Source organism: Cebidichthys violaceus, unplaced genomic scaffold (assembly GCF_023349555.1).
Source record: "Cebidichthys violaceus isolate CVI_PGR_0920_01 unplaced genomic scaffold, fCebVio1.0.p SCAF_7, whole genome shotgun sequence".
In the NCBI taxonomy this organism is placed as follows: domain Eukaryota; kingdom Metazoa; phylum Chordata; class Actinopteri; order Perciformes; family Stichaeidae; genus Cebidichthys; species Cebidichthys violaceus.
The window spans coordinates 4,268,898-4,281,318 of NW_027176927.1; the positions used below are offsets into that span (position 1 = coordinate 4,268,898).

The 12,421-nt window shown below is 42.8% G+C and overlaps 1 protein-coding gene across 2 annotated transcripts in view; it reads right to left on the bottom strand.

The window, feature by feature from the left end:
- The window catches only part of cicb (capicua transcriptional repressor b), a 35,808-nt gene that overhangs the window by 10,211 nt on the left and 13,176 nt on the right, over nucleotides 1-12,421 (bottom strand). For both annotated transcript variants that reach the window (XM_068735554.1, XM_068735553.1), the window contains exons 3-9: nucleotides 3,444-3,593; nucleotides 3,115-3,289; nucleotides 2,447-2,558; nucleotides 2,181-2,363; nucleotides 814-946; nucleotides 520-698; nucleotides 279-417 (exon numbers count right to left, since the gene is read on the bottom strand). In XM_068735554.1, the coding sequence (XP_068591655.1) occupies nucleotides 279-417; nucleotides 520-698; nucleotides 814-946; nucleotides 2,181-2,363; nucleotides 2,447-2,558; nucleotides 3,115-3,289; nucleotides 3,444-3,593 (1,071 nt within the window). The remainder of the gene's footprint in view (nucleotides 1-278; nucleotides 418-519; nucleotides 699-813; nucleotides 947-2,180; nucleotides 2,364-2,446; nucleotides 2,559-3,114; nucleotides 3,290-3,443; nucleotides 3,594-12,421) is intronic.

The window sequence follows — 12,421 nt, forward strand, 5'->3', positions numbered from 1 at the left end:
ACACACTACAGCTACACTTGACAATCCTTGCAATTTATAATCCAATCAAGTCAGATGTACCTAATGTCACTTAATGCCACTGGATCTTTATAATCAAAACATGTAAGTGGTCAAAAACTGGACTCAATTTAGCCACATTAGGAGCTAATAAGAATTCCACATGCAGTTGCTGGAAATGTACAAAGTGGGTCAGAGTCGCAGGAAGCAGTGTGCTATCAATTGTTAACTAATCTAATCTAACATTCAGCTTCATGGGCAGAGAAGGTTTGATTTCTCACCAATGACATCATCGTCTCCCTCCTCCTCACAGATAACCATGCGCTCCTCGTCACTGGTCATGTCCTCGCTGACCCCCCTCTGGGACCGGGACAGGGGCGGGGCATGATTGGAGAACTGACTGCCACCATCCCCACACATCTTTAAAAAAAGAAGAAAAAAAAGTAAGAGATTAATGTATTATAATTAATGTTTGTGAAAAGCATATCTGTCAGGGGAAAAAAAACTGTGGTCCTCTCTTACCTGTGCTAGTTCTGCCAGGGCCTGTGGATTTCCCCTATCACTCCGCTCCAAGCTGTGCATGGCACTTTGAGAGAAAGCCCTGGGACGGGTAAGCTGGCCCACATGACCTTCTCCTGTGTTCCTCTCAGACACACCCACCAGACCTGGACCGACCCCCTTGAGCTCCACAGAATGGGGCTCTATCAAGGAGGGAAGAAAGAGGTCTGTTAAAAGGACTTGAAAGGACATCAACATTGTAAATGAGACACTACAAAAACATATTTATATATATTGTGAAGTCTGAGTGAAACCAACCTGTGGACTCGGACATGCTCCTCTCTCTGATGTCTTTACCCCCTGGCACCCCACGGCCCTCTGAGCTGGACTTCTTCCTGTCTTTGTTACACCACTTCCAGTCTGGGTGAGCCTTAAAGTGGGCCTCTTTTACCTGGGAACAGGATTAGAGACAAGAGGGAGGGATGAAGTAGAAAAAAGATATAATATAAATATAATATACAGGGTTCATATGCATTTTTACTAATACATTTCCATGACTGAGATCCATCTGTGTCAAAATTTACCAGCAGTATATCTTAACTAAAATGAATGACTATGGCTGTCGGGGAATATGACCTGAAAAAGATGGCTTGTGTCCTTAAAGGACTTGTAGGCTTGACATTAACTTGTTTGCTCACCAGACACTGTGACTAGTGGTTATCTAAAAATACTAGCCACTCAGCATTTACATTAGCCACAATTTTGATTAAAGTTGACTGGTGTGCTAAAATTTACGAGAAGAACTAGATTTATAACCCTTTTAAATGTAAATGACCACTGTAAACTCCCACATCAAGACTACAGCAATCACATATTCAGCTCTGATAAGGTGTGTGCAGTTAAACTGCAGTAAATAATAGTCAAGAAAGAAGAAGGAACTTATGCAGAAGGGTAGAGAACTAATTCATTTTTGTCTGATCAATTCAAATTGATCTTCAAGTGAATCACATTTACTTTGTGATTAAGTTATTTGTGAAGCAAATTTCCAGGTTTATTAATTTCCAAATCGTCTCCAGACCTGTAAATAGCTGTTTTTGAATGTGTGATATGAGTTGCTTGTTAAAGTGCAATAAGCCATATTTCTAAGGCCTTTGCTGAAGTTACATCCATCCAGCGGGTTTCTCTCTGGTTGTTGTCCAATGGTAGTCAAGTCGATGAAGCTGATGAATGAATAGAAGGGCAACATGTGTGCATTTGTGTGTGTATGTTGGTAATAAACTACGCTACAGCTATAAAAATATAGGATATGCCGTGGCAACCCAAAGTAGAAAAAAAAAAAAAAAGATATCTTAAACTTTTGCTTTGTCAAACGAACAAGCAACTTAAATGATTTAAGATCCATTAAAAAACTATTTTGGCTCTTTACATCCTGAAGCGGCACGCCCTGTAAACAGCTGGTACTAAAAGACGATGACGCCATCAATGGGTGACAATTTATCAACAACTCAATGCTACAGTTGGCCACATGGGGCACAAACACAGTCCAACAGAAAACTTTATTATAATAAGGAATTTAGCGTGTCTGTGTTGGCTCCTACAGCCAGGTTTTTAATGCCCATGTGAACCCCAAAAAGTTCATCGTCAAATTTTGTGGTTTGTTTTGGTCTGTAAATGCATCGGTGTACCTGGAAGGCCAAATCGTGGTACTTTTGTTTCTCCTTTGGTCCGAGAGCATACCACCACTCCCCAAGGATCTTGCTGACAGTCCTGTTGTCCTGGTTCGGGTGCCGCTGGTGCACCAATGCTCGATGGCGCTTACTGAAAATCATGAATGCATTCATTGGACGCCGGATGTGGTCCTTCTCCCTCTGAAAGATTAAGCGAGAAAAATGAGTAAATGAAACATTTAGAATGTTGACGTTAATGGGTGATGGAGCGGTGAAAAGACTACCTTTCCAGGGCTGCTCTTATCTCCGTCTTTGGGGAGCGCACTGAGGGACTGAGTGCGTCTCTTTACTGGCGATGTAGAGAGAGGCTGCTCTGGTACAACACTTGGGAGGAAGCTGAAAGGAGACAAAACAGCCCTCTGTTTGTTATCTTTATTAGATATTTGCCTAGAGGACAATGTGCACATGCAGGCTTAAGCACTACTTTCTCTTTCCCTCTTTAATATTTAAAACTGGGACATTTTCTACTTTATAACCAATATTATTTATCTCAGAATGGCAACTCTATCAGATGTAGACACAGAGCACAAGTAGTTCGTCTCTCATGAGATACATCAGCAGATTCAGCAGATAGCTCATCCATTTCAATGGCTGACAGCCTGGCCACTGCCTTTCATATAGTGATAGAGCCCAGAGATGGAATGCTTTTGTTCCCATCTGCTTTGTTCTGGCAGTGAGCTCTTCTGCCCAAATTAGCGCGAGGATACAGAAAATATCACACTCCCATACTGTATGTGTGGGTACACAGAAACACACAGAAAATGAGTACGAGGGCTGACTTGGACAAATACATAACCCCTTTTTATGATAGGGTTGTATGTACAGTGTGCGTCTTTATGTGTTCATGTAACCTCAAAGGTTAGTACAATAAATCCAAGTAAAAAAAACGTACAGGTCATCCACATCACTCTCCGTCTCGCTGTCAGGCCTCTCTCTCTCTGCATCTCCTTTCTCCTTCTCTGGAGGCAGCTCATCGGCAGAGGGTGGAGGCCGGCATGGAGGAGCTCTCTCTATAGTGGGAGGTGCCTCTGCAGGCTGCTGTGACAGCGCTGCCACCCCCTGACACTCTGAGGAAGAACAACAAAGAGATGCATAAGTGTTTAGGGCAAAGTAAACAATACCTGGTCATCAAAACAGCATTAAAATCAAAGGCAAACAACATGGAACTGGTGATGATACATTTTCTTGAACCATTTCGTCAAACATAAATGTATTGAATACCTGTCTTCAGACTGGCTGCTTGGGGGTGATTGACTGGGTGCTGGCCCTCTCCTGGCTGAGAAGAAGCATCTGATTGAGTGGGTGCCAGGAAAGGGACCAATGAATGCCAGGGGAAGACTGGAACTGACCGGGGCTCTACGTTGGTCCACACTGCAGAGGAAAAACAGCATTGTTTGTCACAGCCAACACCATCTGATAGCCAGCAATTTATAAAATCAGAAATCTCTTTCAAAAGAACCAGGCCATTATTGCATTCAGATTACCAAAATGCTATTTCCTTATTTGGAGAATCAAGGCCCTTAGTGCAACACTCCCACAAGAGAAGCTTTCCTAGTCCAACCATGAACTCTAATCATTTCAGTTTTTTTGGAATGATGTATCCTCAAATAAATGCAATAAAATCAAGAATCAGACTAGGTGAATGCAATTAATTACATGGCAGAATACAGAAATATCAGTATTTTTGAGAACTGCAGAGAATATCAGTTCTGCCACAGTGGCCCACCTCCGGCCACTTAACTGGTTAAATCACTCCAACAACAACAGATCTACAAAAGGACTCTCTGTTCTCAATAACAGGCTGGGTGGAAGAACTGAAGCTGGTACACTCTGAACCCCCGCAAATAAGAAAGTGACTGTATAAATCACATCTTTATTTCCATTATTCAAACAGATCTTTTAGTAAGGATGATTTCCCCAATAACTTTAAAGTAACAAAAGCTGCCTCTTATAAGATTTGTAAAACATGATCTGTCCCTCATTAATTCAAACACTTTTGTTGCATTAGGCTACAAGTAAATAATATTGAAATATTGCTGTATGTAACAGATCTGGCAAAAAGAACATTTCATTCTCATAAAAACAGAAAGGTAACAGCATGGACTAACCAAACATGCTCAATCCTTGGCGGAGATACTGAGGATTCTCTGATGAGAACATGGTTGAATGAAGTCCTTGATGTTTCTCCCAAAAAGAATAATATGTCCTTTTAAAATCTCTCTTCCAAAACACACAGAAATCCAGCTAAAGAAGCATCTTTAATTCCAAAATCTCGAGCAGATATTGCAGGGAAGCTCACAGATGACAAGTGCCCAATGGTATCCGTTTCATCCCTACAGGTCGCGGTCATCATTCACAATAATAACTGCATCATAGTGATTTCAAGATATGGCATGGAGCGGGAACCTTTAGTTCCAATGAGAGTACAAATTAAATAAGTCTGTCAAGTAGAGTCCATCTCTCCGGATCGCATATCTAATAACGGACATGTAGCCATCAAACATCAGTGGACAAAATGTACTATAAACGATTGCAATACAAAACACAACTCGAGTTAAATTTGTAAGAAATGCAACAGTGTGTTGACGACCCGCTGAAACGACGATTGTGATCGAAAGCAAAGTCCCTCCTCCCTTTGGTCTAATTACCCCCGATGCCCTCTCTTCCCTGTTTGTTTACATTACTCCAGCAGCTTGGTCGTGAAGGGGTTAACAAGGCCTCTAGCCCATCCACGGCCTGGATTAAAACATCGGCCAGGAAACTACGCAGTCTTTCTGTGCCATGTAAAACATTTGCTCTGCGCTACGATACAGCGGCAGACAGGTGGGCTTGTCAGCTATTAGGAAGTGCAATAAGACCCCTAATGAAACAGCTCACTGTTTACTGTAAGAGGGGTTGGAATCGATCAGGCTAAAGCAAAACTGCAACAAGCGAAATGGGGCGATCAAAGCTAAGGTGATCCGTCTAACTTGGAAGAGCGTCGAAAGAAACTGCTTAATGTCCAAGTATGAGCTATTTAGTCACAGACAGACTTCAATACTTGTTGATTCATGTAATAAACAAATTTAGCTACCTCTTGTAACAACAAGAGCCTCGTGTGCACCGCTCCAAATTGGACCAACCTCTCGGGAACGCCCCTGGTCGTGCACCCGCCGTTCAGACAGAGGCGAGAGAAACGCAATTGTTCTCATGTCTCAACTACAAAAGGCGTATTCACGCGCACTGGCTGCCCAAAATAATTCAGCAACGACTGTTTGACATGTGCATTTCACCAAATACTAACTTGTTTTTTCCCCCAATTAGCTGCTAACAGAATTGTACTGTGCACCTGTCTTAACCTGACAGTTCAGTTAACACCCACCCAACATCACAAATCGCCTATAAAAAGGATGGCGAACAAACTTGAGTTCATCCGTGTTTACTCGGCATTAGCAGACGTCGTTGCCTGTAAATCTGGCGCATTCATCCATCACCCATCAGCTGGTTATCAAGAGAGCTATCAACACTACTGTATATCCACTCCGAGCTCTTGGCTGGTCTCTGTGTAGTCTTTTAATCTACCAGCTCCTATCCTACCTAGGACTTGACGTTAGCTAGCAACTGATGGAGTCTACAACACGATAAAAGCCACCACTGTGCGGGCTCCTTGCTTCAATCAGCGAGGAGAAAACGGGGGATAAATCGCGGTTCTTTCTCATCTTCAAGGCAGCGAACGAGCCCCAGTATTGGACCTACACCGGACGGGGATATGCTTCACATGAAGCGACACAGAAATATCAGGTTAAAGCCGCTGCTGGTATCCGTCTCCGTCTGCAGCAGGTTAGCTAGCCACTTCGTGAGGACGACATCGGAGCGCGCACACCGTCCGGTTCACTTAATACTTGGAGTTACGAGTGTTGTTGTGGTCCTGAAAAGTCCTCGTATAGCGTCTCACCAGCTCCAGGACCGTGATTACTCCCTTATTTGTGTCTCGTTCTCTCGTCCTTTCTTCCTCTTTCCCTCCCTCTTCCTCTTGTTGTAAACTAGGCTGCTTTGCCCCCCCCCCGTAGTCGCCCCCCTCCCCTTCTCGTCCTGTCAACCTCGCCCAGCCTTGTCCCGCCTCTCTCGGCCTATTCCCCTCGGCTATTGGCCAATGCAGCCCCCAATCATCGCCGAGCCGCGGACCCTGATTGGTCAGAGTGTGCACTGGAATGCCAGTCATATGCAAATTTCACCCGATTTCGCGACCAACTGCTCTTCTTGCCACATAAACTGACTTAACTTAAATATACAATAACAATAAAATATAGAAACCCATCATATAGTTCAATTGTCTTTTTATGGAAACACCATGTGGCATTCAAGTTATTAATCAAAATGTATTTTTATGTTTCTTTCAGTAAGCCCACCCCCACGCTGTCATTGGTGCAAGAGTCGTAGTAAATCTTGACTGATGCGTGAAACCACCAACCAAAAGCCGACATTCAGATGTAGGCCAACCAATGACTTAACAGAAGTTAGACAAGATCCCGCCCCTCTTACAATTTCTCCTCAAAAGGTGTAATAGCCATAAAGACCACCCGAGGAAAGAAGGCGCTAGTGAGCTTTCTACTGTTTACTTTCCACGCTCCTTTTGGTCTTTTTATGCAGTCTGCACAGGAGGTGGAGGGCTCTCAGGTCAAGATGACAATGCACATCCTGGTACAATAAAACTATTATGAGTATGCACAGTCATTATGCGTGCTATTTGTGTGTTTAAAGTGTTTCCATGCAAACATAAATGCTGCCTGTATTATAAATCACCAATAATCACTTATGAGAGGTATTATGAATCCTTTCTCTGGCAACTCTACTTTGCTTTTGGGAATGCAACTAACAGCTGAGAGGCAAATGATGTAATTTTCCACTGTAAAAAGCCCTTTTTCCATCCCTCCATCGTGCAAATGTGCCTCCTCCAGACAGAATGTTCAATGTTCTGATGCAACACTCACAGGGACAGGAAGAGAGGGAGAAAAAGAAAGAGAGAAGAGAGTTGAAAACAGGAGAGTAGGGGTGGTTAGAAAGAGAGGGAAAAAGGGTGGAGAGGACCAGAGGGTAAAAATAGACTGAGAGTCATTTTCAGCAGGAGAGGCAGGGAGGGAGGGAGGCATGGAGGAGGTTGGGTAGGTGGGTGGAGAGAAAACAACTTGTGAAAACAGAACTTCTCTTAAAAAGAGTCAGGGCATGGGGGGCCAGAGATGGGGGAGGCAAAGGGAGACAAAGGCAAAGCATTTTCACATACCTATAGATTTTAGGTATAACACAGCTAAGACTTTGGTTTCCCTTCATACTGTATGAGTCAAGAAGTCATGCTCAGTTTAGCTCATCTATCCATAAGACAAATACAATACTGGGAGGGGCTTAATGAGCCAGTCGGCTCATCAGGAGCTCGGTAACTGACCAATAAGGCGGCGAGAGCCGCTGGCAGCAGCTGTCCTCAGGAGTAAAAAAAAGTAAACCCTCTCAGTCCTGGGTTTCATTTCCCTAAATGAAAAACACTGACAGATTTAAATGTGGTTCTACGCAACTATACAACACAAGAGAAATGGTATTCAAACATCTACACTAGCAGTGTACCTAAGCTCCTTCGGCTGTATTCTGTCAGGCCATTATCAGTAAAGCATCTTGTTAAAATATGGGGTGACTGTCTGTACTTTTTTTAAGACTGGGGGTAAGAGAGACTGCTAAGAGAGAGAGAGAGAGAGAGAGAGAGAGAGAGAGAGAGAGAGTGAGAGAGAGAGAGAGAGAGAGAGAGAGAGATTAAGGGTTATCAACAGCACAGAGCTTTCAACAAGTCAACCTCGGCCCACACAAAGTGCAAAAAGCGGAGGGAGTTGGACAGTTTGAGCAGCCACAGTAACCCCTCATCAGCCAGTGGTTACAACCCTGGGTAAACAATACAAGCCCTTGATAATAAACTTCATCTGACCAATGATTCAGAGCGGAGTAATCGCTTTTTCCCTTTGGCCTGGTTTGTATACGCCAACACATTCTTGATAGATTCACAACAAAATGCTGCAAATACACTTTGACTAAAAAGTCACCTTTTCTCTCACTTCAGAGGTAATTTCGATCGTCATTCAGCAGCTATTTGGGCACAAAAGATTTACGATAAGAAAATCCGTTGCATGTAAAGTTGCAAAAGAGGAGGTGAGGTAGACGTGAGATGATGGTGGGAAACCACATAATTCTAGTTCTTAGTCATATATATGTATAAAATAGATGAGAGTGAGAGAGAGAGGTGTGAAACAAAACAGGAGAGAAATTCCCCCTTCAGCTGAGCTTAGCTATCTCTCTCCCTGCTGCAGTGCAATATCTGTGTAGGTGTACAGCGGCTTTCATTGGCTGTCTCCATCATGCTTTTAATGTGCATATGAATGCAGGTCTGTCTCTCTACCCCCCCCCCCAATTACATCTGTCAAACACCACATGACCTCACCTCCTTACCTACGCTGACACCGTGCAGGCGGAGCATCACCTTCGCTCACCCTAACCCATCTCATCTCTCTCTCGTCCCTTTAATTCATCTTCCACCCCCTGTGCTCTACGTCTCTCTCTCCCTCCATTTGCTCCGTCCAATTATAACTCGATTCACCAGTCCCTTTTGCAGTTACCATGGCAACAGCTGTGTTGGGGCACACAGGTCCTCCGTGTCACTTGTGTGGTCAACAAGTCTGCCACTAGACCATAATAATCTATTGTGTCAGAGTAAAGTAAAGCAGTCATTTTTGCATGTCTTTTGGACACTGGACGCGATCATGGCTTTGTTTTCTAGTTTCAGTTAAAGTAAAAAACAACAGCAACTCTTTATTTCGTTCAATGCTGCAAAGGGAAGACTGCACCTCTGAGTATTGAAAAGAAAAATGTCAATTACTGAGAACTGAATAGATCTCATCACCCACAAAACACACACTCTGTGGCTTCAGAGTCACTGTTTCTTCTCTTTTTCAACGGTGAATAATCAGCATTGGGGAAAAAAAGGCAAACTTGTGACCAGTGTTCGCAGACCCGAATTCCTTCATCCACTTTGTGAAGGAACTTGTAATGTTCATGTTTGGCCATCTGGGGGCAGTACTGGCCTGCAGATAAATGGCCAATATAGACGGGCAGCAGCAGAAAACCCCGTGAAAAAGAGACTGTGGAGCTGGAGATGCAAGGAAAGGAGAGGAGGAGGAGAGTGGGATGAAGGAGAGAAAAGACATTCCTGTGCTAATTAAAAACTCCTCTCATTCCAAACTTGTGAACGTGAGGAACACAGGAAACCTGTGAGCTCCTGAGAACAGTGAATGTGGCTTTCAACTGAGATCCTGAAGATGCAAGTCTGAATTTTTGGTCTAACTTCAACATGCATGTAGTGAAAGTGTTGGAGCCACCTCAGACTAAGGAGTCCCACTGCACCAGTGCATTTTGAGAATCTCCCCAAAGTACGCTTCGCCCAATAGGAAAACAGGATTATCGTTGCACATTACTTTTGTGGTGAGTCTTGAGGGGCTTCACATGTGCTTTTGGTGCCAGTCTGGATGTGCTGTGTGATCCAGATGTGGTTGTTGCCATGGCCAGGGAGGATATGCGGGGCTTTAAGCGTTACGTAAAGCAGGGGCGGGAGGGAGCGGGGATGTTATTCCCGGGTATCCGTATCCGGGTAGACCAGGATGAAGAGAGCCAAGTCGAGAGGAGGGGAAGCGAAAAAAACACTGCAATGCGATGGAGCGAAGGGTTAAAACAAATGTGTCATAAATTTGTAGAAATACAAATTTTTTTAAAAATGAGACGGAGAGGAAAGCAAGAGGGCAGAGAAAATACTAAGTATCTGAGTGTTAAATAACAGCGCAAAAAAAAAGTGTGTTTGTACTAAAGGGAGTGTGACATATTTACTCAGTGTTCATGTGTGAGCGACGGAGACACAGATAGAGAATTATGCACGCTTAATAATATACAATTTAATTTTTCTTTCAATTATTTTAAAGTGTGGGGATATTTACATATAATATTGAAACGTATCTCATTGAAGATGCTGAAAGTGCCCAATAAAAGATGTTCTGATGAAGAAACAATGAGGCTGATGATAATTATGCTCACACACACAATCATGCAGCACAGTGTGTGAGAGGCCGAGCAGTTTCACTACGTGGTCAAACTGAGAAATCTGGTGTTTCTGTTGAAACCGGAATTTGGAGACAAGAGAACAAAAAAAAGACTCATGTGAGACCTTTACAGCAACAAAGTCCTCTCGGTCCTCTCTATAAAAAGGACACCGTGCACACTTTTGAAGGAAGTTCATGTTCAACAATGTTACAAAAGCAAAATATTTTCTAAATAAAATACTATAATAAGGGTTGTATTTTTCAAAAATAACTGAAAACAGTAGTAGGAGTGGAAGTGGCCTGAAACACTTCACTCGCTGCTTAAATAATTTAGAGGAAACCCTCCGATTATCATCGTCTCTGTTGACTAAAACACCCAAAGACGGACTAAAGAGGAGCCAATAATAACCAAATGTTATGGTGTGTACACACATTTCAGCATGTTGAGGTTCCTCCACACACACACACACACACACACACACACACACACACACACACACACACACACACACACACACACACACACACACACACACAAACACACACACGCACATAAGGGGCTGCTATTTCCTAATTGTGAATATTCTGTTATGTTGTACCGGCTACATCGGTGTGATGTTTGCTTTGTTGCCATGGCAACAGACATTTGGGCGCTCACACATCATATCCGGTTCTCAATGATTGACGCTCGGTTACTCTGTCTCTCTCACACACACACACACACACACACACACACACACACACACACACACACACACACACACACACACACACACACACACACACACACACACGGCATGCAACACACACACACGTGACACCATAAAAAAAAGAACCGGTCTCATCCTTCACCTTGCTGCTGATCCCTGAACAGTTTAGATTTTACAGGAAGTTACAGCGAGGTTTGATTTAGTGACTCATTAGCATGTGTTTGGAAAGCACACACACACACACACACACACACACACACACACACACACACACACACTGAGAGACAATGTACGCAGCTTTGTCTTAAAAGTGTGTAACAGTGTTAGATGGGGGGGGGGGGGGGGGGGGGGCGATAATTTCGGTGTCAATAACAAAAACGCAGAATATAAATGCGTGTATGTGCAGGATTATAATGTATGTAACATAGACTATCTAAGAATTGTATGATATTTATTAAACTGCCCCCTTCGTCTGTGGTCTCTTTTCCTTCTTACACATCAAATCAACACTTTTTATAAGATTGTTAAACTATTAGAAATGTATTGGTTTGCTTCACATATTGTCCTTTTATTAACTGCCAGATGTCTCATGTTAATTTAATTCACTCCTGATGAAATGAAAGTTCCTGCCTGACCACAGGAACATAGTACTGAACATTTAGTTTGCATATTTTATTTATTCTTCTATTTAATTAAAAGGCCTGGTGTATCCTATCCCTGAATAGGTGTAATGTGCCATCATTGATAACTCATCTAGGATCATTTAAAACAATCTGGGCTTCATTGCTTTCTCCCTCGCATGAACATAATTCTGACCAATATCAAGCGTGGGTACTTTTAGACATAAATAAGATAACATTGACACTGATCTGCTATGCATTACCATTACACAAATATAAACGTATTTAATACGATAATATAATTCAAGATCAAGAAGTGTCAGCAGTATTTCTCCAGAGGGGTTTTACAGTAATTGTTTTTGTTTTTGTTAAACAATTCCTAATGACTTTAGGGAATAACAATTGCCAAGATTTGTATAATAATATATTAATAATTAAGATAATTTGAAAAACACTAAATTAACCTTTTAAAAGAAAATGGAAAATGTACTGTTTACCATGTGCTCATATTTCACAAGCTGTTAAGACGACACTAACACCTACACAAAGTGGCACGTCACAAACACAACACACGTGTGATCGCACACACACACACACACACACACACACACACACACACACACACACACACACACACACACACACAGGCGCACGGTGTTTCCTACTTTGCCTCGCGTTTCACAGTCTCCTACGACCATATGCAAAAGCTCACACACCCTTCCCGACTCCCACATGTGCTCCTCGCTCAAAGATCTTCAAACTAAATG